The sequence below is a fragment of the Lucilia sericata genome, unplaced genomic scaffold (assembly GCF_015586225.1).
Source record: "Lucilia sericata isolate MDLA Ls3-8-SP2 unplaced genomic scaffold, ASM1558622v1 Contig000760F_arrow, whole genome shotgun sequence".
In the NCBI taxonomy this organism is placed as follows: domain Eukaryota; kingdom Metazoa; phylum Arthropoda; class Insecta; order Diptera; family Calliphoridae; genus Lucilia; species Lucilia sericata.
Window position 1 is genome coordinate 155,276 of NW_023994757.1, and position 27,944 is coordinate 183,219.

At 30.9% G+C, this 27,944-nt stretch overlaps 2 protein-coding genes across 3 annotated transcripts; one reads left to right on the forward strand and one right to left on the reverse strand.

The window, feature by feature from the left end:
• Positions 1-254: 254 nt before the first annotated feature.
• Positions 255-5,790, forward strand: LOC119607916 (serine/threonine-protein kinase PLK4). The gene is made up of 5 exons (XM_037962058.1): positions 255-523; positions 589-684; positions 747-1,533; positions 1,685-3,018; positions 5,130-5,790. Exons 1-5 carry the CDS (start codon positions 485-487, stop codon positions 5,454-5,456), a joined length of 2,583 nt encoding a protein of 860 aa, XP_037817986.1. The 5' UTR covers positions 255-484; the 3' UTR covers positions 5,457-5,790.
• Positions 5,791-8,207: 2,417 nt separating this feature from the next.
• Positions 8,208-27,768, reverse strand: LOC119607917 (neuronal membrane glycoprotein M6-a). Of its 2 annotated transcripts, none has more exons than XM_037962060.1 (5): positions 27,150-27,768; positions 10,690-10,849; positions 10,447-10,606; positions 10,224-10,368; positions 8,208-8,986 (listed from the first exon to the last, which is right to left on the reverse strand). In XM_037962060.1, exons 1-5 carry the CDS (start codon positions 27,151-27,153, stop codon positions 8,709-8,711), a joined length of 747 nt encoding a protein of 248 aa, XP_037817988.1. In that variant the 5' UTR covers positions 27,154-27,768; the 3' UTR covers positions 8,208-8,708. The 2 variants fall into 2 exon arrangements, with proteins under 2 accessions (XP_037817988.1, XP_037817987.1); XM_037962059.1 differs by lacking the exon at positions 27,150-27,768 and adding an exon at positions 13,761-14,220.
• Positions 27,769-27,944: the final 176 nt, after the last annotated feature.

The following is a 27,944-nucleotide window of genomic DNA, read 5'->3' on the forward strand; positions in this document are numbered from 1 at the left end:
ATTATTAGTAAAGGCGAGATTTTTTTATTTTTTTTATATTCATATGGCAATATTGCAGTCTAAAGGCATGAATTAAAATACAACCTTGTGTTAGCTGTGTTTAGTAGTGTTTACTTCAAGGCGAATTTTGATTAGATGTCAACAAGAGAGAAATAATAATTTTTTATATATATAGTTTGACAGCTTGATTTTACAGAATGAATTACTTATATAACTAGTTTGACATTTAGAAAATATATTAGCTGCTTATTTAACACCACCTTGTATAAATTCTTATTGTTTTTGGCGTTCTTTTTTGAATTCTTAATTTAAATACGCTGGCATAGAGAAAAAAGGAGTACAGCCAATAATCTAACAAACAATTGTTTGTAGTTTTTGTTTTGTTGTGTTTTTATTAAAAGTAAACATAACAAAATATTAAAAAAAGTTAATAAAAGCAATATATTTATAATTTATATTAAAATATACAAAAATTAAATGAAAAATGGCTTTGCAAACGGCACAATGGGGTGAAAGTATCAATGTAAGTTGTAAGAGTTTAAAGGAATTTAAGATACATTTCGACAAATAAGAATATTTTTATTGCAGGACTATGAAGTAATGAATTTATTGGGTAAGGGAGGTTTCGCCAGTGTCTACAAGGCGAAATGTTTAAGAACACAACAAATGGTGGCCATTAAAATGGTAATTAAAGGATGAAATAAAAAAGGATCTTGCTCTTAACATAATTCTAATTACACTTGCAGATAGATAAAAAACTTATACAAGGACCTGCCTTGGCGAATCGTGTGCGCCAGGAAGTGGAGATACACTCGCGTCTTAAGCATCCTTCGGTGCTGGAATTGTATACCTTCTTCCAAGATGCCAATTATGTGTATTTGGTATTAGAATTAGCGCAAAATGGTGAACTGCAGCGCTATATGAAGCAAGTAATGCGTCGTCCCATGACTGAACCAGAGGCGGCCAGTATTTTAAGCCAAGTTGTGGCTGGTCTTTTGTACTTGCATTCTCACCAAATAATGCACCGTGATATATCACTCTCCAATTTGCTGCTAAGTCAGGATATGCACATTAAAATAGCCGATTTTGGTTTAGCCACCCAACTCAAGCGGCCCGATGAACGTCATGTTACCATGTGTGGCACTCCCAACTATATATCGCCCGAAGTTGTTTCCAGAGCTTCACATGGTCTGCCCGCCGATGTTTGGGGCTTGGGTTGTATGTTTTATACTTTATTGGTGGGTCAGCCTCCATTTGACACTGATGCTGTTCAAGCTACTCTCAATCGTGTGGTCATGTCGGATTATCATATTCCCTCCTATGTGTCATTTGATGCCAGGGATTTAATTGATAAGTTATTGAAGAAAAATCCTCTTGAAAGAATAAGTTTGGAGCAGGTTTTGCAGCATCCTTTTATGAAACGTTTTGGCTCGTCTACGGTGGAAAATATGGGTGTCAATAGTACGAGCAGTTCGTTGGGTTATAATCAGAGTGCCTCAAGTTGTGATAGTGGTATCATAACATTTGCCAGCAGTGAGTATTTTATACACTAAATTTAATTGTAAACAAAATCATAACCTGTCCATGCTAAACCTGAACTGAATTAGAAATAGAACGAGCACTGAACTTGAACTGAACTGAAACAGATTTTTTCAATAATATTCTCCCACTTTATTTTTACCAGGTAATGCCTCCAGTTCGTCGCGTCCTCGTTCTACAGATAAATACTCTCGGCGTCCTCCCATGGCTCAAATTTATGAACATCAATCTTACGAACACCCAGCCCAAGATAATTTCTCACAAAACAAACCTTTTCAGCCACACATTACCACTTCTAACGCCGACAGTATGGACTTAGACTGGAGAACTCCTTCTTCACTCAGACCCTATGCTTCAAGTCCACAGTTTCAAATGGAAAATCAAGAAAATGATTTTCTACATAAACCTCAAGTAAATCAACAACCAGCAGCAGCAGTTCAAAAAACAAATTCTTATAATTTGGAATTGCAACAACAACAACAGCAGCAGAATATGATACCCGGCATACCCACCAGCACCACAAACTCAACACGTTCCAATGAGGCTACTCCAAAGGTTAACAATAAACCTGATAAGAACCCCGAACATATATCAGTGCCTCCTTTAAATACCAAACGTTTACTGCCCACTCGCTACAAGACTAAAAATGCCATTATGAGCATTTTGAAACATGGTGAAGTGGTCTTGGAATTCATTAAATATCGCGCCAAATACAATAGCGATCGTATTACTGACATCTGCTGGATATCCAGTGATGGCATGCGTATTATAATCTACCAACCAGATCCGGGAAGAGGTCTACCTGTAGCAGAACGTCCTCCAGATTTACCCAACAACACCTCAGCCGACTGCATATTTTCCTATGACAATTTACCTTCGAAACACTGGAAGAAATATGTTTATGCTGCTCGATTTGTGGGTTTGGTTAAAAGTAAGACACCTAAAATCACCTATTACAGCAGCCAGGCAAAATGTGCCTTAATGGAGACTTTAGAAGACTTTGAGGCTTGCTTTTATAGTGGCGCTAAAGTGACCAAGTCACCCAGTGAAGGCACTAAAGTTTACGATAAGCATGGACGCCAACTTAATCTTGAAATGGAACTGTCACAAGCTCAACCTTTACTTGAACATCAACAGTCCTGTTTTGATCACTGCCGAAATATTTGTCAGCTTTTGGAGTTGTCAGATCAATCAAGTTCTCATAGTTGTTTTCCTCTGGTTATTGGACGTCGACCTACCACCGATTTACAGCCTCAATCAATTTCTACCCAGAGACGTGATCAAAGTAATGTTTTAATGTATTCCTCTACGCCCAAGACTCAACAAACATCTTCGATTAATTTTTCTTTGAGTACCATGTCCTCGTTGCATTATGAGAGTAAAACGCAGCAGCAGCAACAACAGCAACAGTTAATGGCGTCGCAGCAAAATGTTCCAATTAAAAGGGTTACAGTGCCGGGCATTGGAGTGGCCACAGAGGTAAAGAAAGGGAGCTTAACTTTTATTTTCATATAGAAACTTTATGCCTATAATATTTTTTATATGAAACTCTTTATTCGGAAAAATTTTTTTATAGAAAATTTTATTCGAATAAAATATTTATAGAAAACCTTATTCGGATAAAATTTTTATATAAAAAGCTTCATTCGGGTAAAAATAGTTATAGAATATTTTATTCGGATGCTGTTTTTTTTATAGAAAACTTTGTTCGGATAATAATTTTTATAGAAAACTTTTATTCGGATAAAATTTTCTTACAAAAACGCCGTTCGGATAAAATTTTTTTATAAAAAACTTTATTCGAATAAGATTTTTAATAGAAACCTTTGTTTGGATAACATTTTTTAAAGAAAACTTTTTGGATAAAAATTTTTATAGAAATTTATTCGGATAAAATTTTCTTATAAAAAACTTTATACGGATAAATTTTTTATAAAGAACTTTATTCGGATAAAGTTTTTATAAAGAACTTTATAACTTTATTCGGATAAATTTTTTTTATAAAACATTCGGATAAAATTCTTTATAGATAACTTTATTTGGATAAGTTTTTTTTATGAAAAACTTTATCCGGGTAAAATTTTTTATACAAAACTTTTATTCGGATAAAATTGTTTATACAAAACTTTTATTCGGATAAAATTTTTTATACAAAACTTTTATTCGGATAAAATTTTGTATACAAAACTTTTATTCGGATAAAATTTTTGATACAAAACTTTTATTCGGATAAAATTTTTTATACAACACTAAACACTAAAACTAAATGCGGATAAATTTTTCTTTTAGAAAACATTATTCGGATAAAATTTTTAATAGATAACTTTATTCGGATAAGTTTTTTTCTCATGAAAAATTTTATCCGGATAAATTTTTTTAGAGAAAACTTTCTTCGGATAAAATTTCTTAAAAATTTTCTTTTTTATAGAACACTTTTATTCGGATAAATTTTTTTATAGAAAACTTTATTCGGATAAAATTTCTTACAAAAAACTCTATTCGGATAAAATTGTTTAGAGAAAATCTTTATTCGGATAAAATTTTGTATACATAACTTTTATGCGCTTAAAATTTTTTATAAAAAACTTTATCTGGATAAAATTTTGTTATAGAAAACTTTATCCGGATAAACATTTCTTATAGAAAACTTTATCCGGATGAAATTTTGTTAGACAAGACATTATACGGATAAAATATTCTTGTAAAAAACTTTATCCGGATAAAATTTTCTAAAAATTAAAGACTTTATCCGAATAAAAATTATTTGAAAATTTAATAAAAATACATTTTTTTATAATAAAATTTATCCGGATAAAAATTTGTTGTAGAAAACTTTATCCGAATAAAAGTTTCTTACAGATAACTTTATCCGGATGAAATTTTGTTATAGAAAACATTATCCTGATAAAATATTCTTGTAAAAAACTTTATCTGGATAAATTTTTCATGGAGAAAAAATAATCCGGATAAATATCTTATGGAGAAAACTTTATCCGAATTAGTTCTTCATATAGAAACTTTATTCGGATAAGATTTTCATTTAGAAAACCTTATTCGGATAAGTTTTTCTTATAGATAATTTATCCGTTTACGGTTTTCCTTTATCTGAATAAAATTTTGTATAAAAAACTTTATCCGGATAAGATTTCATATTAAAAACTTTATCCGGATAAGGTTTTTATATAAAAAACTTTATCCAGGTAAGTTTTTTTTATATAAAAAACTTTATCCGGGTAAGTTTTTTATATAAAAAACTTTATCCGGGTAAGTTTTTTATATAAAAAACTTTATCCGGATAAGTTTTTCATATAGAAAACTTTATCCATACAAGTTTTTTATATAAAAAACTTTATCCGGATAAGTTTTTCATATAGAAAACTTTATCCATACAAGTTTTTTCTATACGTATAAGGTTTTTCTATAGAAAACTTTATCTGGTTAAGTTTTTATTTACAAAACTTCACCGGATAAGAAAATTTTATCCGTTTTCCTACAGGAGCTTTATCCGTTAAAGCTTTCCATAGAGAAAACTTTAAACTGATAAAATTTCCTTTAGAAAACTTTCATAAAACCAAATTTTTCTTTTGCAGCTTTCCCACGGAGTTGTACAAGTGCAATTTCATGATGGTTCCCTGATCTCCATAATACCTGCGGCCCAAGGAGGAGGCATTACCTATACCCATACAACCGGTGTCTCTACACACTTTGGTCCCCATGACGATCTGCCGCTACAAGTCAGAGATAAAATCACTCACCTGCCCACTATTGAAAGGTTACTCAAACAAACCAGCAATAGTGGCGCCACCGGTGATAATAATTATCGTGCAAACCATGATTACGATTATGTATGCATGACCCCAAAAACCACAGCGCCAGCAATAGCAACAAATCATCATCCCATGAAGTTTTTTCGATAAAAACTTTACCTAAATACCGTAATGCCGGTCATGACAAAGGAGCGAATGACTCTACAATAGTTTTATTAACGTTTTAAGTTAATAATACTAATTGGCGGGGTTTTAAACATTTATATTTTTTTAAATTTAAAGAGAAAACGAGGCTTAAAGCTTGTTGGGTTTTAATTTGAAAATAAATCTATATTTTTGAAATTTTGTATAGAAATTTTATTTTTTTTTTTTTTTAATCAGACAGAAATTAAACAGTTTATAATTATAATTATTTATAAGATTTTCTTTTTTTTTTATAATTATTTTGAAAAAAGAACTTATAAAATATACAATATATTAATAGATAATTACAATTTAATTTATTTTTTTAAATTTATGTAATAATTTAAAAACGTGGTTTTATTATTTTTTTTTTTTGTAAAAATTTTTTTACAGTTTAATTGGGTGGTAATTATTATTCAGTTTTAATATAGTAGCAAAAGGTTTATGCATTTGTACCCAAATGTTTTGTTTTAATAGAAATTTTGTGTTTTAAGACAAAAGTTTAGTTTTGTTTTTTTGTATTTACATTGTTGTTGTTAATTTAAAAAGTCTAATTGGCAGTTTATTTAGGTTTATGTTAAAACTGAAATCGTTGTTGTAAATCGTTAACATTTTGTTGTACATAATTATGTTTAAGTTAGAAAAAGCTTTATTTTTAATAGAGTTTTGAGAGAATATTGCTTTTATTTGGTTTTAATTATATTTTTGTTTAGATTTGAAGTAGTTTACTACAAAAACAATTTAAAATTGCAATTAATTTCGTTTAATTTTTATTTAAATTATTAAGCTAAATTCTAATTTAGATTTCTTTTTTTTTTTAAATTATTTAGACACATTTGGTTTGGAGAGAAGTTTATGAAAATAGCTTAAGGCCAAAGGAATACATTCATTAGCAAAGTTTGAAGTTTTTGTAGAAGCAAAAGGCAGCCTTACAATGTTGTAAGTTAAATTTCAAATTGTTTTCTTAATTATTTTTTAAAATTAAACCTAAATGTGTCTTTGTTTTTAATTAAAATTAAATTGGCATTTTTTTAGTATGTCTTTAAATTATGTTTGTGTTAGTTGTTTTCTTACAAGCAAATTCAGAAGAATTCATTTTGAGCACAATATTCAATATAAAAATGGTTGTTGGTCATAGTGTTGATGATGATGTATTGTGTGAATTGTTTAGTAAAAAATTATATTTAAAAATAATTAAAAAAAGCTGTTTAAAAGGTTGCTATAAAAGGTACTGGTAATAGGCTACAGAATGGTCTATAGTTTGGCTACAATCTGTTCTAAAGTTTGGCTTCAGCCTGGTCTATACTTTGATAACAATCTGGGCTAATGTTTAGCTACCATTTGGACTATAGTTTGGCTATAGTATAGACTATAGTTTGGCTATAGTGTAGACTATAGTTTGGCTATAATTAGTACTAATGTTTAGTTACTGTTAAGTCCACAGCTAGGCTATAGTCTGGACAAAAGTATGGCTCTATTAACGACTATAGTTAGGATCTAGTAAGGACTATCGTTAGGCTATAGTCTGGGCTATTATTTGGCTATAGTCTGGACTATTATTTGGCTATAGTCCGAACTATTGCTCGGCTATAGTCTGGGTTAAAGTATGGCTATAGTATAGACTATAGTATGGCGATAGTCTGATCTATAATATGGTTATAGTCTGATCAATAGTTTGCCTATAGTCTGGACTAAAGTAGGCTATAGTATAGACTATAGTTTGGTTATAGTCTGAACCATAGTCTGGTTAAAGCTTTGGTTTGGCTATAGTCTGGAGTATAGTATGACTATAGTCTGTTCTATAGTTTGGCTATAGTCTAGGCTAAAGTTTGACTACAGTCTGGTCTACAATCTGGACTAATGTTTAGCTACAGTTAAGTCAACAGTCTGGACTATATGTTGGTTATAGTCGGGTCTAAAGTGTGGCTATAGTTTGAAGTATAGTTTGGCTATAGTCTGGACTATAGTTTAGCTATAGTCTGGACTATAGTTTAGCTATAGTCTGGACTATAGTTTAGCTATAGTCTGGACTATAGTTTAGCTATAGTCTGGACTATAGTTAGTTGCAATCTAGGCTTATGTTAAACTATAGTCTGGACTACAGTTTGACTATAGTCTGGACTAATGTTTAGCTACAGTAAAGTGAACAGTTTTGCTACAGTCTGGACTATATGTTGGCTATGGTATGATCTATAGTTTAGCGAGAGACTTGACAATAGTTTGGCTATAGTATAGACTATAGTTTGGCTACAGTCTGGTCCGCAGTTTGGCTATAATCTGGACTAATGTTTAGCTACAGTCAAGTCAACAGTTTGGCTATAGTCTGGACTATATGTTGGCTATGGTATGATCTATTGCTTAGCTAAAGTCTTGACTATAGTTTGGCTAAAGTTTTGACTATAGTCTGAACTATAATGTGTATACAGTCTGAACTATATTTTGGCTATAATTTGGCTAAAGTCTTGTCTATAGTTTGACTATAGTCTGCACTATAGTTTAACTATAATCTGGACTAAAGATTGGCTGTAGTTGAACTGCAGTCTGACTTTAGTCTGAACAGTAGTTTGGCTACAAGCTGAATTACAATTTGACTATGTATAGTGTGGACTATAGTCTTTCGTTTAGTCTATAGTCTTGATTATAACTTGGTTACAACCTTTTTTTAACAAAATATTTTAAACAATAGTCAACAACCAAAAAAAAAAAAAAAAAAACAAATTGTATTCAAGCAAAATTTTATTTTTCTTTAAAGAAATTTTCTAAGGACGGAGAAAAGTAAAAACAATTGGAGGGCATTTTATTCATATAAACAAATAAACAGCTGAAAGTTTTATAAAAAAAAAAATAAATTGATATGTTTTGATTCAAAGTTAAAAGTCCGTCAAAGCGGAAACTTAAAACTCTCTTTTATAAAAACTAAAGAATAAAAATGTTTTATAAAAATTAATGAAAAAATGGAAATAATTAAATAAATTTTAACTTAAACTAAATTATATAATAATAATAACTAACTAAATATAAAACAATGAAATAATATGTTTGTTTAAGATGTTCCTTTTTAGTCTATTTTTAAAACAAAAATTATATTAACTAAAACAAAACTACTATTACATAGTTCTAATAAATTTTGTCATTATATTTTTGTTATTGTTCTTCTTCTCAGTTTATGTCATCGTCTTACTTCTCTTTAAGCTCAAAATGAATCTTCTGAAATATGTCCTAGAAACGATCTTTCGATGTTGCGCTATATTCTAGTTCATTGAGATTTTGTATTTCTTGTAATTCCTGGAATTTCTCATGATCTCGTATGTGAGCATAGTTGGCGGACAAACACATTAGATAGTGCACTAGACTGAGGATGACGAGAAGTGTAGCTAGGGTGGCTAATATGAACATTACCTCAGCATTTTCTACACCATCTTTGCAGAATGCTTTGATTTCGTATTTTTCACATATTTTCATATCTTCCGGTTTGGTGTTGGCGGGAAACATGAAATCTGTAAGTGGATAAAGAATTGTTTATAGTTTATATCATATAAATTAGTTTTGTCTAAAGTGTTTAGTCAATTGTCTGAACAATATTCTGGTCTTTTGTATGGACTATATTCTAGTCTATCATCTGAACCGTAACATGGTCTATAGTTTGGCTATAGTCTGGTTTATAGTTCGACTACAATCTTGACTATAGTTTGGCTATTGCCTAGTCTATAGTTTGGTTATAGTCTGCTCTAAAGTATGGCTTTATTGCGGATAGTAGTTTGGCTAAAGTTTGGACTATAGTTTGGCTATAGCCTGGACTATAGTTTGACTATAGACTCTACTATAGTTTGGCTATAGACTTGACTATAGTTTGGCTACAATTAAGGTTAAAGTCTGGCTATAATCTGGACTATAGTTTGGTTACATTTTGGACTACAGTTTGACTACAGACTCGGCTATAGTTTGGCTGCAATCTAGGCTTCAGTCTGGCTACAATCTGGATTATAGTTTGGTTACATTTTTGACTATAGTTTTACTATAATCAAGGCTACAGTCTGGCTATAAACATGACTATAGTTTAGTTACATTCTGGACTATAGTTTGGTTACATTTTTGACTATAGTTTGACAACAGACTCGACTATAGTTTGGCTAGAATCTAGGCTACAGTCTGGATACAATCTGGATTATAGTTTGGTTACATTTTGGGCTATAGTTTTACTATAATGAAGGCTACAGTCTGGCTATAAACTTGACTATAGTTTAGTTACATTCTGGACCATAGTTTGGCTATAGTCAGGACAAAAGTTTGACTTTCTTCTAGGCTACAGTTTTGCTATAATCTGGACTAGAGTTTGACTACTATCTGGACTAGAGTTTGACTGCAATCAAGACTGCATTCTGGACTATAGTTGAACTATTATCAAGACTATAATTTGACTACATAATCTGGCTACCATATGGATTATAGTTTGACTATAGTCCTGACTATAGTTTGGTCTATAGTCCCATCTATAAGCGGCACTGTAGTCTTGACTGTAATATGGTGTATAGTTTGGACTATATTCTTGATAATTGTCTGTTCTTAAGTCTTAACTATAGACCGTAAACTAGTTTATACACTGGTCTATAGTTTAAAATATAGTCTGCTTTATAGACTTGACTATAAACTGGTCTATAGTCAGTACTATAATATTGATATTAGTCTGGTCTAGGGTCTATAGTCTGGACCATATTAAAAAAAAAATCCACTTACGAAATTGTGTTAAATCTATACAACTTAAAGAGCTCTCCACACTTGAGCACATATTCCAGAACATGGTATAAATAAAAGTGCAAATAACCAAAAAACACAAGATCAGGGTCCAAACAAAGTTAAGCAAATATGTTAAACCCATTAGCTAGAAGAAGAAAAACAAAAAATTAAAAGATTTTTAAAGAAAAAAACTTTCACTATTTGAAAATTTTATGTCACTTACCACTGCACACGATATACGACCACCGACACGCGAACGCCATGCTCGATAGACCTTGTAACGAGTCGCTCCAGTTGCCAGAAAACCAACGAATAAAATCATAAAACCCAAAGCAGCCATGGCAGCGGCAATGGTAACAAAAATCATTTGCACTGCTTCAATCCTGTTTTTTTTAAGTAAAAACATAAAAATTAAACAGATAATTAAAACAATGACAACAATAAACTTGTCTCTCTGTACACTTACCATATTAAACGCAAATGAAAGACTTGATCTACCATAATAACGGTTAAAGAAGCGCCACGATACATGGTACCACAGAATATACCCACACCTAAGAGACACATTAATGTGGCTATTAGGGTGGCATAAGGTATACGCGCCATACATGACTGACAGCAATCACCTGGAAAGAAATACATAATAATAATTACAACAGGCATTGTCAATATGTATCACAATTTAATGGCAACCATCAATATGTTTAAGTACTTTCAAAGAACAAAGGATTTTTGCAAAATAATTATAGCTAAAAGCTAAATGTGTGGTGGGATTTAGGAAATGAGTTTGAATAATTGCAGGCTGTAGGAAAACAGAAAGATAGTGTTTAAAGTTGAAATTATTAAACAAAATTTTAAGTTGAATGGGTTTTAACCACATCCTCTCATTAAGCAGTAACAGGAGTTTCAATAAACAGGGTTTAATTAAGCTACAGTTAAAGTTTTACTTAAACTCAAGTTAAATTTAGTCATTTACAACTGTCCCTCATAATAGTTCTTGATTAATTGTACTAATTCTTGACAAATTATCTTTAAATTTTAGTCTCTAACATGTCTTACAAAAGTTACTTAATAGACACGCTAATTTCTTGCCACATATCTATTACTCACTGTTGTTACATACATTCCAAACTAACATACATAAGTATTTCATATTGCTCCACTCAATTATGTTGACCATTTAATTAACCTCCCCTCGTTTTTTGTTCTCCTAACATTTTAGGTTAAATGTTCACTTTATCTTTACCCACTTCAGAGTAATGAATTCAATTAGTGACTTAGGCAATAATTAATTAAATTAACCTATTAATTATGTTGAAAATAATGATACGAAAATAAGTGAATGAACCTTTTAGACGATTTTTAAAATTGAATAAAAAGAAATTGGCATGTTTGGAAAAAATCCCTTTTAAAGAGTAATCCTTTTTTTATTAAGAAGGATTTGTTAAAAGAGGAAGATTGAAAGATGAAATATCAAGAGCTTTAATTAGTTATAAAAGTTAAATGTATTATAAAACTTAACTATAGTTCAGAATATATATTAGACTGAATTATAGACCAGACTGTAGACTAGACTATAGTCAAATCTATAGACTCGACAATAGTTCACATTTTAGACCATATTATGGAGAAGATATAGTCCAGACTCGACTATATTATAGACCATAGACTCGGCTATAGTATAGATTATAGACTCGTCTATAGTCTATACTATAGACACGACTATATTCTAGACTATAGACTCGACTATATTCTAGACTATAGACTCGACTATAGTCTAGACTATAGACTCGACTATAGTCTAGACTATAGACTCGACTATAGTCCAGACTATAGACTCGACTATAGTCCAGACTATAGACTCGACTATAGTCCAGACTATAGACTCGACTATAGTCCAGACTATAGACTCAACTATAGTCCAGACTATAGACTCAACTATAGTCCAGTTTATAGACTCGACTAAAATCCAGACTATAGACTCGACTATAGTCAAGACTATAGACTTGACTATAGTCCAGACTATAGACTCGACTATAGTCCCGACTATAGACTCGACTACAGTCCAGACTATAGACTTGACTATAGTCCAGACTATAGACTCGACTATAGTCCAGACTATAGACTCGACTATAGTCCCGACTATAGACTCGACTATAGTCGCGACTATAGACTCGACTACAGTCCAGACTATAGACTCGACTATAGTTCAGACTATAGACTCGACTATAGTTCAGACTATAGACTCGACTATAGCCCAGACTATAGACTCGACTGTAGTCTAGACTATAGACTCGACTATAGTCCAGACTATAGACTCGACTATAATCCAGACTATAGACTCGACTATAGTCCAGACTATAGACTCGACTATAGTCCAGACTATAGACTCGACTATAGTCCAGACTATAGACTCGACTATAGTCCAGACTATAGACTCGACTATAGTCCAGAATATAGACTCGACTATAGTCCAGACTATAGACTCGACTATAGTCCAGACTATAGACTCGACTATAGTCCAGAATATAGACTCGACTATAGTCCAGACTATAGACTCGACTATAGTCCAGACTATAGACTCGATTATAGTCCAGACTAAAGTCTCGACTATAGTCCAGACTACAGACTCGACTATAATCCAGACCATAGACTCGACTATAGTCCAGACTATAGACTCGACTATAGTCCAGACTATAGACTCGACTATAGTCCAGACTATAGACTCGACTGAAGTCTAGACTATTGACTCGACTATAGTCCAGACTATAGACTCGACTATAATCCAGACTATAGACTCGACTATAGTCCAGACTATAGACTCGACTATAGTCCAGCTATACACTCGACTATAGTCCAGCTATAGACTCGACTATAGTCCAGACTATAGATCCGACTATAAACCAGCCTATAGTCCAAAAAATTTCTCAACTATAAATTTAACAAAACTTTTTATATAAAAAGTACCAAAGTGTTCAATTTGTTTGTTCTGTTTCAATATCGAGTGTCAAAGCAGTTTAGAGAGAGAGAGTAGAATAAAACGTTATTTTGAAAATAATACAAACTACGATAAGATAACGAAAAAGGGTAGGCAGTCTTAATGTTTGTAATACAATTTTGATAATATCAGTCATAGCTTTTAAAATACTGCACTAAAAGACCCAACAGTGTTAAAGATAATTTCGAAATAAAATAAATTTCAAACACTTTTTATAAATTTTATGAAAACTTCCTCCAGTATTAAAAAAATTTAATAGAAAACAAAATTACAATAGATTCTGTAAGATTATAGTACTTTAATACATTTTTAACAGTTTTCTTACACACTGTAAAAGTAAGACTAACGCAAAAATAGGTCACTTAATAGCTTTTGGTAGTAGGCAAGTTGAGAGCAGGTAAAACAGGTGCAAATTCTAAATAAAATCATAGGAAATTATGGCAAAGAACACAAAAACTACTTTCAAGTAACTAAAGTGCCAAATAAAATACGTTTTTAAAGAAAACTTTGCATTTAAACAAAATTGCAATTAATACTACCTTCACTACCATCACGTTCTGTATAACGATCGAGCGATTGATCCGAACGATAGGTGGGCCTGCGCCGATTATTATAGGGATTATTATTGTAGGCCCTTGTCAAAACACCATCATCTTCAAAATTTGTCTCCAAAAGAATTTCCTCACGAGGATCTCTAACACGATCGCGATTATTAGGGCCGGGTAAAGGCATTTTGTTTAATATTTTTTTGTTTATTTTACTTTAGATATTAAATCATCCAATGATTTTGTTTGTCAAACTATTGTTAAATCTACATAAAGAAATTGTTTGTTATTTAGTTTTTTTTATTATTATTAACGTGCTACTAGTAGTGATTCATGTATTTTTTAAATTTATGAATGAGTTTTTTCAATTTTATAACTAATTGTTTTTTTTTGTTTAACGCTCCCTCTCTTTGGTGATTAATTATATTAATATCGTTGAGGGTTTTTTAGCGCTTCGTTTACAAATTAATACTAAATTGTAGATTTAAATTTATTTTTTCAAATACTTTAATTTGAATTGTGTTAAAAAAAGTCTCTCTCATTATGCTCAATTAAACAAATTTGTTTTTATCTTATCTTCATATTACTCTCTTATATATTAACTAATATTTTAGACTAGAGAGCAAGAGTTTTAACCCTTCATTGGTTTGAGTGATTAACACCTTTTGTTTGGGTGTAAAATAGAGTTTTCTAAATAGCAATACCGGGGACAAATGTTCCAACAATATTACAAACTTTGCGCTATAGTTTGGACTAAAGTCAGCACTATAGTCTGCACTAAAGTTTGGTCTATATTGTAGTATATAGTCTAATCTATAGTCTGGACTATAGTCTAGTTTATAGTCCGGACTTTAGGCTAGTCTATAGTCTGGACTATAGTCTAGTCTATATTCTGGACTTTAGTCCAATCTATAGTCTGGACTATAGTCTAGTCTATAGTCTGGACTAAAGTCAAGTCAATCTATTCTCTAGGACTATAGTCTAGTCTATAGTCTGGACTGTAGTTTAGTATATAGTCTGGACTATAGTCTAGTGTGGACTATAGTCTAATCTATAGTCTGGTTTATAGTCTAGTCTATGGTCTGGACTATAGTCAGTCCATAGTCTGGACTATAGTCAGTCCATAGTCTGGACTATAGTCAGTCCACAGTCTGGACTATAGTCAGTCCATAGTCTGGATTATAGTCAGTCCATAGTCTGGACTATAGTCAGTCCATAGTCTGGACTATAGTCAGTCCATAGTCTGGACTATAGTCAGTCTATAGTCTGGACAAATGTTCCAACAATATTATAAATTTTGCGCTATAGCCTGGACTATAGTGTAGTCTATAGTCTGGACTATAGTGTAGTCTATAGTCTGGACTATAGTCTAGTCTATAGTCTGGACTATAGTCTAGTATATAGCCTGGACTATAGTCAGTCCATAGTCTGGACTATAGTCAGTTCATAGTCTGGACTATAGTCAGTCCATAGTCTGGACTATAGTCAGTCCATAGTCTGGACTATAGTCAGTCCATAGTCTGGACTATAGTCAGTCCATAGTCTGGATATAGTCAGTCCATAGTCTGACTATAGTCAGTCTATAGTCTGAACAAATGTTCCAACAATATTATAAATTTTGCGCTATAGCCTGGACTATAGTGTAGTCTATAGTCTGGACTCTAGTCTAGTCTATAGTCTGGACGATAGTCTAGTCTATAGTCAGGAATATAGTCTAGTCTATAGTCTTTACTATAGTCTAGTCTATAGTCTTTACTATAGTCTAGTCTATAGTCTTTACTATAGTCTAGTCTATAGTCTGGACTATAGTCTAGTCTATAGTCTGGACTATAGTCTAGTCTATAGTCTGGACTATAGTCTAGTCTATAGTCTGGACTATAGTCTGGACTATAGTCTAGTCTATAGTCTGGACTATAGTCTAGTCTATAGTCTAGTCTATAGTCTGGACTATAGTCTAGTCTATAGTCTGGACTATAGTCTGGACTATAGTCTAGTCTATAGTCTGGACTATAGTCTAGTCTATAGTCTGGACTATAGTCTAGTCTATAGTCTGGACTATAGTCTAGTCTATAGTCTGGACTATAGTCTAGTCTATAGTCTGGACTATAGTCTAGTCTATAGTCTGGACTATAGTCTAGTCTATAGTCTGGACTATAGTCTAGTCTATAGTCTGGACTATAGTCTAGTCTATAGTCTGGACTATAGTCTAGTCTATAGTCTGGACTATAGTCTACAGTCTGGACTATAGTCTAGTCTATAGTCTGGACTATAATCTGGACTATAGTCTATTCTATAGTCTACAGTCTGGACTATAGTCTACAGTCTGGACTATAGTCAAAAGTCTGGACTATAATCTATAGTCTGGACTATAATCTATAGTCTGGACTATAATCTATAGTCTGGACTATAATCTATAGTCTGGACTATAATCTATAGTCTGGACTATAGTCTATAGTCTGGACTATAGTCTACAGTCTGGACTATAATCTATAGTCTGGACTATAATCTATAGTCTGGACTATAGTCTATAGTCTGGACTATAGTCTATAGTCTGGACTATAGTCTGGACTATAATCTATAGTCTGGACTATAGTCTATAGTCTGGACTATAATCTATAGTCTGGACTATAATCTATAGTCTGGACTATAATCTATAGTCTGGACTATAGTCTATAGTCTGGACTATAGTCTATAGTCTGGACTATAGTCTATAGTCTGGACTATAGTCTATAGTCTGGACTATAGTCTACAGTCTGGACTATAGTCTATAGTCTGGACTATAATCTATAGTCTGGACTATAATCTATAGTCTGGACTATAGTCTATAGTCTGGACTATAATCTATAGTCTGGACTATAATCTATAGTCTGGACTATAATCTATAGTCTGGACTATAATCTATAGTCTGGACTATAATCTGTAGTCTGGACTATAGTCTATAGTCTGGACTATAGTCTGGACTATAGTCTATAGTCTGGACTATAGTCTATAGTCTGGACTATAGTCTATAGTCTGGACTATAGTCTATAGTCTGGACTATAGTCTAGTGTGGACTATAGTCTAGTGTGGACTATAGTCTAGTCTATAGTCTGGACTATAGTCGAGTCTATATTCTGGACTATAGTCTATAGTCTGAACTGTAGTCTAGTCTATAATCCGTACTATAGTCTAGTCTATAGTCTGGACTATAGTCTAGTTTAGAGTCTGGACTATAGTCTAGTCTATATTCTGGACTATAGTCTAGTCAACTGTCTTGTCTATTTTACAGGGTACGGCTGTGTCTAGAATATATTTTATAGTCAATTATCTCTTTCTGTACAAAATTTATTATAAACTTAATTTAATTAAAATTTTTCTTTAAGAATCTTTTTTTCTGCTGTTTAAACATAAAAAATTACTTTGTTACTCTTTAAAGAATTATAATAAATATAATTACTTTTTTCATTCGACAAATTTCTCAACAAACTTGTTACAAAAATCTTCCACAAAACTTTTCTTTCTGGTAAAATTCTTGCTAAAAACCAACATACATTTTTTTTTTGCTGAATAATTTAATCTTTCTTCCCAAAACATAAAGTTTATTAAAATTTACTTAAACTTTTGCATATAATTATTTTTTATTACATTTTATTTTCTTATTTTTATGTTACATCGCCTCCCACATAAACACAAGAAAAAAAAAACAAAATTATCTGCTTTAAAAATTATTCATGTAGTAATTTCACAACTTCAAACTCAAGTAAATGTAATTCTGTTCGCATTTTACAGTTTTTGCAAAAAAAACTTTAGTTTTATCACATCTCCAGAATTTATATATAAGAGGGAATGAAATCCTTTTTTCGCCCACAAAACGCAATTAAAAAAGTGTTATAAAGAGGATTATTCATCTTGTAAGGAGGCACACCAAAACAAGACACAAAAAAAAAAAAACCAGAAGCAAATAGAAAAACCCATTAGTTGCACATGATAAACTGCTGAAGCCTAATTATGAATTTAAAGAAATGCTTGGAATGACATAAATACTCGTATATGTGAATTGTTTTTTTTTAAAAAGACATTTAAAAATGTATAAAATACAAGATAAAGTGAATATTATGCTTACACCAAAGTTGAGGGTGGGAGAAAATAGTTGCTACACTTAAAGAAAAAAAGAGTCTGATAAACATATATAGAATAAACTATTGTCAAGACTATAATCCTAAAGAAGTGTCTGAGGTAAATAGTCTCATCTATAGTCAGGACTTTAGTTTATAGTCTAGATTATAGTGTAGTCACTAGTCTATAAACTAGTCAATAGTACAGACTATATTTTACTCTATACACTAGACTATAGTACGATCTATATTAAATCGACTGGACTAAAGTCTAGTCCATAGTCTAGTTTATAGTCTGAACTATAGTCAAAACTATAGTCTAGTCTATAGTTTGGACTACAATCAGACCAAAGCCTGTACTATAGCCTAGTTTATAGCCTGCACTATCGCCTAGTTTATAGTCTGGACTATAATCTAGTCTATAGTCTAGCCTATAGTCTAGTCTATAGTCTAGTCTATAGTCTAGTCTATAGTCTAGTCTATAGTCTAGTCTATAGTCTAGTCTATAGTCTAGTCTATAGTCTAGTCTATAGTCTAGTCTATAGTCTAGTCTATAGTCTAGTCTATAGTCTAGTCTATAGTCTAGTCTATAGTCTAGTCTATAGTCTAGTCTATAGTCTAGTCTATAGTCTAGTCTATAGTCTAGTCTATAGTCTAGTCTATAGTCTAGTCTATAGTCTAGTCTATAGTCTAGTCTATAGTCTAGTCTAGTCTATAGTCTAGTCTATAGTCTAGTCTATAGTCTAGTCTATAGTCTAGTCTATAGTCTAGTCTATAGTCTAGTCTATAGTCTAGTCTATAGTCTAGTCTATAGTCTAGTCTATAGTCTAGTCTATAGTCTAGTCTATAGTCTAGTCTATAGTCTAGTCTATAGTCTAGTCTATAGTCTAGTCTATAGTCTAGTCTATAGTCTAGTCTATAGTCTAGTCTATAGTCTAGTCTATAGTCTAGTCTATAGTCTAGTCTATAGTCTAGTCTATAGTCTAGTCTATAGTATAGTCTATAGTCTAGTCTATAGTCTAGTCTATAGTCTAGTCTATAGTCTAGTCTATAGTCTAGTCTATAGTCTAGTCTATAGTCTAGTCTATAGTCTAGTCTATAGTCTAGTCTATAGTCTAGTCTATAGTCTAGTCTATAGTCTAGTCTATAGTCTAGTCTATAGTCTAGTCTATAGTCTAGTCTATTAGTCTAGTCTATAGTCTAGTCTATAGTCTAGTCTATAGTCTAGTCTATAGTCTAGTCTATAGTCTAGTCTATAGTCTAGTCTATAGTCTAGTCTATAGTCTAGTCTATAGTCTAGTCTATAGTCTAGTCTATAGTCTAGTCTATAGTCTAGTCTATAGTCTAGTCTATAGTCTAGTCTATAGTCTAGTCTATAGTCTAGTCTATAGTCTAGTCTATAGTCTAGTCTATAGTCTAGTCTATAGTCTAGTCTAGTCTAGTCTATAGTCTAGTCTATAGTCTAGTCTATAGTCTAGTCTATAGTCTAGTCTATAGTCTAGTCTATAGTCTAGTCTATAGTCTAGTCTATAGTCTAGTCTATAGTCTAGTCTATAGTCTAGTCTATAGTCTAGTCTATAGTCTAGTCTATTAACTAGTGTATAGTCTAGTCTATTAACTAGTGTATAGTCTAGTCTATTAACTAGTGTATAGTCTAGTCCATAGTCTAGTCTATAGTGTAGTCTATAGTCTAGTCTATAGTCTAGTCTATTAACTAGTGTATAGTCGAGTCTATAGTCTAGTCTATAGTCTAGTCTATAGTCTAATCTATAGTCTAGTCTATAGTCTAGTCTATAGTCTAGTCTATAGTCTAGTCTATAGTCTAGTCTATAGTCTAGTCTATAGTCTAGTCTATAGTATAGTCTATAGTCTAGTCTATAGTCTAGTCTATAGTCTAGTCTATAGTCTAGTCTATAGTCTAGTCTATAGTCTAGTCTATAGTCTAGCCTATAGTCTAGTCTACAGTCTAGTCTACAGTCTAGTCTATAGTCTAGTCTATAGTCTAGTCTATTGTCTAGTCTATAGTCTAGTCCCTATAGTACCCTGGACTACTGTCTAGTATATGAATCAGTCTGATCTTTAATCTTGTTTTAGTTTATTTCTCCAAGTGTATAATTTCATAACAGTTATATATTGTTTACAGTTGAAATGACACATAATGATGCTTGTTGTTGTTGTTGTGTAGTAGAAAATATTATTTACTTTATTTATGATGATAATAAAAACCACTATATTTCGCAATATTTTACCATCGTACTACAATACTACTCCCCAAATATATAGAAGAATGAAATACTGCATCATAGAAACTTCTTCAAGTTTCTAATGGAATCCGTTTTTCTATACTAAAGTAACAAAAACAAAAAGAAATACAAGAAGTAATTTAGCAAAATTTTCAAACATAAATATAACACTTTGGCTAGGATGGTTGAGGGTATGACTGGGCTGGCAGTTTTTCTCTCTAATGGGATTTACAACAAGTACAAGTTTGTATAAATATATTTTAATGACAGTCTTAATATGCTTTTAAATGAGTTCAACTAAGTTTAGAACGCTTAAGTTTTATGTTAATTTTTAAAGTCAAACTGTGTTTACACTAACAACAAACAGTTGGCAAATTCCCAGGCTAGAGAATAAGAATATTGCTAGTGTATAGGGGTTTTAAGTCCTTTTTAGTTATGACATACTCTTGCATTCATACATTCTTCATTCGTTCATTGAGTCAGTCAGTAATTATCCTGCTTTTAACTAAGTATCTATTTATCTTCTATGTATAAATGCGTATTATGTTGAACTGTAGTTTGTTTACTCTACCCAGTAATTTGACGCTTAAGTTTCCTTAAAAACCCCATTTAGTTAGACACCCCTTACAACAATGCGACATTGACAAAGAACTTTTCTCATATAGAGTCAAAGAACGAAGCATAACAGGGGCATGGAACTAAGCCAAAAGGAATCATATATTTTGTTTTCTCATGACACTGTACGAGAATAACAACAATACAAACAAAATAACAACAAAAAAGTTCATCTTTTACAATGACTTGTGTTTAACCATCCTGCTGTTTTTCAGCTCATTTTGCAGTTGTCATTTATAACATGTGCCAGAGGATTTCAATTAATTCCAAAAACCAACAACTAAAATCTTAGTTCTTGTTGCTACTTATTTACTGGCTGGATACTTTGGATACTTTAGCAACTATAGAAGCAGCATTTTAACCAAATGTTTTTTGATATGGAATGAATTGAAAAAACCCTTAGGCTTAAATTGCTTATTTAAATTATTTCTAATGCAGGAGATTTGAAAAGCAATTAGATTTTTAAATTGACATTTTTTTTTTTTGGATTCAAATTTAATGTAATGAATTTAAATGTTTTTAATAAGTATGTATTAAGAAGCAGCTGAAGGAAATTTAAATTTTGTTTACTTAGTTAAAGGCAGGATAATAAGGGATTCCGCCCTGTTATTGTTTTCTGTAAAATTTTGAATTTTCAAACATTTTGAAGAAATAAATTCGGTTTGTAAACTGTAATAACTTTAAGAAACTTTTTTATGTTCCCAATTTAATAAAAACTAGCAAATTTTTAATGTTTTATGAAGTTCGAAAATTCGAAATTATTAATTAATTTTAAAAATTCGAATTTATTTTCTATCTCCAGAATGTTTTTGTTTGTATTTTACTGAAAACTATAAAATTTTGAACGTTTTTATGAAGTTTGAAAATTCGAACTTAATTTCGAAATTGATATTTTACATAAAAAAGACGAAAAATTTTCTTAATATTAAATTTTTTTACACATTTTAAGCAAAATTATAAAATTTTAATAATTTTCGGGATGTTCGAAAATTCGAACTTAATTTCGAAAATTCGAATTTAATTTCGAAATTTAGTTTCTATCTCCAGAATGTCAAAAATATTACTTTTAGCTTATGTTTTACTGAAAACTATAAAATTTTGAACGTTTTTATAAAGTTCGAAAATTCGAACATAATATCGAAATTGATTTTTTACATAAAAAAGTCGAAAAATTTTCTCAATATTAAGTTTTTTATATATTTTAATCAAAATTATTAAAATTTAAATCATTTTTGGATGTTCGAAAATTCGAACTTAATTTCGAATTAAATTTTTTACAACAAAAATGTCAAAAATATAAGTTTTTCCTTCCATTTTAATAAAAACTATCAAATTTTGAACGTTTTCGGGAAGTTCGAAAATTCGAATTTAATTTCGAAATTTATTTTCATTCTCCAGAATGTCAAAAATATGATTTTACTGAAAACTATAAAATTTTTAACGTTTTTATGAAGTTCGAAAATTCGAACTTAATTTCGAATTAAATTTTTTAAAACAAAATTGTCAAAAATATAAGTTTTTCCCTTCATTTTAATAAACACTATTAAATTTTTAACATTTTAGTGAAGTTCGAAAATTCGAAGTTAATTTCGAAAATTCGAACTAAATTTCGAAATTTATTTGCTATCCCCAGAATGTCAAAAATATGACTTTTTGTTTATAATTTACTGAAAACTATAAAATTTTATACTTTTTCATGAAGTTCGAAAATTCGAACTTAATTTCGAAACTGATTTTTTTCATAAAAAAGACGAAAAAAGGTTCTTAATGTTGAATTTTTTACACATTTGAAGCAAAAATAAAATTTTAATCATTTTCGGGATGTTCGAAAATTTGAACTTAATTTCGAATTGCATTTTTTACAACAGAAATTTAAAAAAATTTGGTTTTTGCTTCCCTTTTATTAAAACTATATCAATTTTAACATTTTCATGAAGTTCGAAAATTCGAAGTTAATTTCGAAAATTTGAACTAAATTTCCAAAATTTATTTTCCATCTCCAGAATGTCAAAAATATGACTTTCTGCTTATATTTTACTGAAAACTATAAAATTTTGAACTTTTTATGGAGTTCGAAAATTCGAACTAAATTTCGAAAATTCGAATTTAATTTCGAAAATTCGAATTTAATTTCGAAATTTATTTTCAATCTCCAGAATGTCAAAAATATTACTTTTGCTTATATTTTACTGAAAACTATAAAATTTTGAACGTTTCTATAAGGTTCGAAAATTCGAACTTAATTTCGAAATTGATTTTTTTCATAAAAAAGACGAAAAAATTTCTTAATATTAAGTGATAAAATTTTAATCATTTTCGGGATGTTCGAAAATTCGAACTTAATTTCGAAATTAATTTTTTAACACAAAAATGTCAAAAATTTGACTTTTTGCTTCCCTTTTATAAAAATTATATAAATTTTAACATTTTCATGAAGTTCGAAAATTCGAACATAATTTCGAAATTAATTTTTTAACACAAAAATGTTAAAAATAAGGCCATTTGCTTCTTTTTCACTTAAATCTATAATATTTTGAACAATAAGAAGTTTTTTTTACTAAATCCCATAAAAAAACTTTAAAACTTTCAAATCCCTAAAACGTTTTCAAACTTAACATACGAGTAGTAAATCAAATTTCCACAGAACATAAAAATCATTGATAAAAACTGCTTGAAATACATAAAAATTCAAACAAAGTGATTTCTCTAATTTGATGACTTTCCTGGCAAAATAAAAATACAAAATTTATATAGAAAATATATATAAAAAAAATCAGGAAAAAAAAGAAATCTCATACAAAAGCTCCAACCAAATGGAAATGTAACTTTTCAACAAACAATATTGGCCTAATACGAGCACAATGTTCAAAAACATAAAGATAATCCAGCAGGATTTTCTACTCCCCCACTCCTTTTTCATAAAGTATTTGCAACTCGTTGTCTAAAGAGGGAAGTGAAGTGTTATTTTTATGGGGGGGAAAGGCGGTTGTTAGTTAGTGTGGGTGCGGAAAAAGCTTTTCCTTTTTTTCCAAAAAAAATAATCATAGAAAACAAGAAAAGTTGTACATAAATATTCAAAGTTAGTAGTGGATTCTTTAATGTGAACATGTATATTGTTATTATTCGGTTTGTGTCCGTTTATTCAATCCAATCCAATTGAAATGAATTTGCCCTAGAGGCATAAAACTGAAATTGTTGTAAGGAGCTACAACAACAACAAAACATAGACATACGCATAAATACGTAGGGAAAATGAGAAGACTTTGTTCACATTATAAAATTTATAAATATTTAAATTTCTAGTAACAAGTTTTCGTAGCATTCAACTGTTTTACAAATTCCCCTCTTCTAAAGGGGGGGGAAGGAAATTCATGTTGATTATGAAAGGAAGTAAGCAAGTAAATACTTGTACATGTAGATATAAAATATATGTCTGTCTGTCTGTCTATCTGTTCGTCCCATTGTGTGGTTGTTACTGATGAAATACTTCAATAACAATAAAATGGATTAAAAGTGGAAGTTATAGCAGTGGCAGTAATATCATATAAACCCTCTAAATATTTGCCCAGCAAAGCCACAAAAAAATACATATTTATTTTTTAGGTTAGAGGCAGAAATTTAGCCCCCATTTTTTATTTAAGGGAGTTTTTTAAAAATTGAATCAATTTTAAATTTATTTTTATGTCTTTGTGGTAAGCAAAAATTAATAGATCTTTAATAGGAAATAATGTGAGTGACTAATGTGGTTTCAAAATAAATATTGTTAAATTAGGCGGTGATTATCCTAACATATGGGAGAATTTCTGGAAAAATAATAGGATTTGAAATCAATGAAGAAAGAAAATTACATTTTCCTATGATTTTGTTTAATAAATTTTTCATCAGTTCTAGTTTTGTTCTGCTCTAGTTTAGTTCTACCTAGTTCCTCTTCAGTTCTAGTTCTGTTTAGTTCAGTTCTAGTTCAGTTCTAGTTCAGTTCTAGTTCAGTTCTAGTTCAGTTCTAGTTCAGTTCTAGTTCAGTTCTAGTTCAGTTCTAGTTTAGTTCTAGTTTAGTTCTAGTTCAGTTCTAGTTCAGTTCTAGTTCAGTTCTAGTTCAGTTCTAGTTCAGTTCTAGTTCAGTTCTAGTTCAGTTCTAGTTCAGTTCTAGTTCAGTTCTAGTTCAGTTCTAGTTCAGTTCTAGTTCAGTTCTAGTTCAGTTCTAGTTCAGTTCTAGTTCAGTTCTAGTTCAGTTCTAGTTCAGTTCTAGTTCAGTTCTAGTTCAGTTCTAGTTCAGTTCTAGTTCAGTTCTAGTTCAGTTCTAGTTCAGTTCTAGTTCAGTTCTAGTTCAGTTCTAGTTCAGTTCTAGTTCAGTTCTAGTTCAGTTCTAGTTCAGTTCTAGTTCAGTTCTAGTTCAGTTCTAGTTCAGTTCTAGTTCAGTTCTAGTTCAGTTCTAGTTCAGTTCTAGTTCAGTTCTAGTTCAGTTCTAGTTCAGTTCTAGTTCAGTTCTAGTTCAGTTCTAGTTCAGTTCTAGTTCAGTTCTAGTTCAGTTCTAGTTCAGTTCTAGTTCAGTTCTAGTTCAGTTCTAGTTCAGTTCTAGTTCAGTTCTAGTTCAGTTCTAGTTCAGTTCTAGTTCAGTTCTAGTTCAGTTCTAGTTCAGTTCTAGTTCAGTTCTAGTTCAGTTCTAGTTCAGTTCTAGTTCAGTTCTAGTTCAGTTCTAGTTCAGTTCTAGTTCAGTTCTAGTTCAGTTCTAGTTCAGTTCTAGTTCAGTTCTAGTTCAGTTCTAGTTCAGTTCTAGTTCAGTTCTAGTTCAGTTCTAGTTCAGTTCTAGTTCAGTTCTAGTTCAGTTCTAGTTCAGTTCTAAGTTCAGTTCTAGTTCAGTTCTAGTTCAGTTCTAGTTCAGTTCTAGTTCAGTTCTAGTTCAGTTCTAGTTCAGTTCTAGTTCAGTTCTAGTTCAGTTCTAGTTCAGTTCTAGTTCAGTTCTAGTTCAGTTCTAGTTCAGTTCTAGTTCAGTTCTAGTTCAGTTCTAGTTCAGTTCTAGTTCAGTTCTAGTTCAGTTCTAGTTCAGTTCTAGTTCAGTTCTAGTTCAGTTCTAGTTCAGTTCTAGTTCATGTTCTAGTTCTAGTTCTAGTTCAGTTCTAGTTCAGTTCTAGTTCAGTTCTAGTTCAGTTCTAGTTCAGTTCTAGTTCAGTTCTAGTTCAGTTCTAGTTCAGTTCTAGTTCAGTTCTAGTTCAGTTCAGTTCTAGTTCAGTTCTAGTTCAGTTCTAGTTCAGTTCTAGTTCAGTTCTAGTTCAGTTCTAGTTCAGTTCAGTTCTAGTTCAGTTCTAGTTCAGTTCTAGTTCAGTTCTAGTTCAGTTCTAGTTCAGTTCTAGTTCAGTTCTAGTTCAGTTCTAGTTCTGTTCTAGTTCAGTTCTAGTTCAGTTCTAGTTCAGTTATAGTTCAGTTCTAGTTTAGTTCTAGTTCAGTTCTAGTTCTAGTTCAGTTCTAGTTCAGTTCTAGTTCAGTTCTAGTTTAGTTCTAGTTCAGTTCTAGTTCATTTCTAGTTCAGTTCTAGTTCAGTTCTAGTTCAGTTCTAGTTCAGTTCTAGTTCAGTTCTAGTTCAGTTCTAGTTCAGTTCTAGTTCAGTTCTAGTTCAGTTCTAGTTCAGTTCTAGTTCAGTTCTAGTTCAGTTCTAGTTCAGTTCTAGTTCAGTCCTAGTTCATTTCTAGTTCTGTTCTAGTTCTGTTTTAGTTCTAGTTCAGTTTTAGTTCAGTTCTAGTTCAGTTCTAGTTCTGTTCTAGTTCAGTTTTAGTTCAGTTCTAGTTCAGTTCTAGTTCAGTTCTAGTTCAGTTCTAGTTCAGTTCTGGTTCTCGATTAAGAAACTCTTCTGAAATGTTTTAAATAATACTAATCCAAACTCATACAAAATCTCTCATTAATTGCTTACATTTATTTCTCTCAGTGTAATTCAATTAGTCTTGCTAACAGTTGCTTTTGTTTAGTGTGCTCCACTAAATGTCTAAAGAAAAAAGAGTAAATAAAGTAAATACGATACAAGAGTAAAATTTGTCTGTCCTTTTACTCTAGCAAGTAAAATCCGTTAGCAAAAAAAAAACAACAACAAACAGTTTGTAATAAATAAATATGAACGGAAATGAAGGAAAAAATCTAGATTTTTATACAATTCCCTCTCTTCCTCCTAAAAAGCAACATTATTATATTTAATGAACTTTTATTATTTACAGGAAATTTAATTGTTACAAGATGGCGCGTTTTATATATTGAGACCCAGCTAACAGCAGACAATTAAAGGAACAGACAGACAAAGGAACAAAGAATAAACAAAAAAAAACTAAATTGAAGTAAATGGAGTAGAAATACATAACAATGAAAGGAAATTACTATAATAAAAACTTAGTTATAGTTTAACTAATATAAGAAATACCTATACATGTAATAAAGTTAATAATGCTTACCCATGTTTATAAATTATATTAAAGCCGTGTTGTAGTATAAAGAAATGAAATCTTTAATTTAAACTTAGTTTCGTAGTGGAGGGCCTGGTTTTAAGTATTGATAAGTTTAATGACGTAAATGTTAAAAAACATATTTCTAGCCAAATGGAGTCAAACACAAAAACCACACAAAAGCAAAAGAAGTTGGCTAAGGCGAACTTGTTTTTATTATTTTTGTTGCTTAATTCTTTTTCTTACACTTTATTTTATTTAAGCTTTCATGTGATTCTTTTTTTACTTTATTTTTTATTATGGTAGTTGTTGTATTTTGTTTTAGTATGTGTGTAAATATGATAATTAAGCTGGGTTTGGTTTTCTTAAGAGATTCTTTTATTTTTTTTAAATTTCTTTTAAACACTTTTAAGATTACACCTTTAGCATTTTAAACAATATTTCAAAGCTAAGAAGCCAACAATAAATAACTTGTACGAACTTAGTAAATGAAAACGCAGCCTATATGAATGAAATGCAATTTAAAATACAAATTACTACGCGTAAGCAGAATTAATTAATCAAAAATAAAACGTTCCGTCTCCAATTGGAAGTTAAGAAAACAACCACCATCAAACTTTGTTACCAGTAAACTAAAAGTGGCATTTTTACTACAATTTCCTTCAACTGTAGAAATACACGTACAAAAAAAAGAAGAAACCACTACAAAAGAGTTGCATTATTACAATAACAACAACGGAAAATACTATAAAGAAAAAACATAAACAAAGCACTTAATATAGTTGTCTCTTTTTTATTACGTTT

Excerpts from the sequence above, each read along its gene's own strand:
- LOC119607917 (XM_037962059.1), bottom strand. The coding sequence starts at position 13,953 with ATGCCTTTACCCGGCCCTAATAATCGCGATCGTGTTAGAGATCCTCGT. Across the intron at positions 10,850-13,760 it reads AGAACGTGATGGTAGTGAAG|GTGATTGCTGTCAGTCATGT; the intron begins GTAGTATTAATT and ends ATTTCTTTCCAG. Across the intron at positions 8,987-10,223 it reads TATAGATTTAACACAATTTC|ATTTCATGTTTCCCGCCAAC; the intron begins GTAAGTGGATTT and ends ATCCACTTACAG.
- LOC119607916 (XM_037962058.1), top strand. The coding sequence starts at position 485 with ATGGCTTTGCAAACGGCACAATGGGGTGAAAGTATCAAT. Across the intron at positions 685-746 it reads AAATGGTGGCCATTAAAATG|ATAGATAAAAAACTTATACA; the intron begins GTAATTAAAGGA and ends TTACACTTGCAG. Across the intron at positions 1,534-1,684 it reads TATCATAACATTTGCCAGCA|GTAATGCCTCCAGTTCGTCG; the intron begins GTGAGTATTTTA and ends TATTTTTACCAG.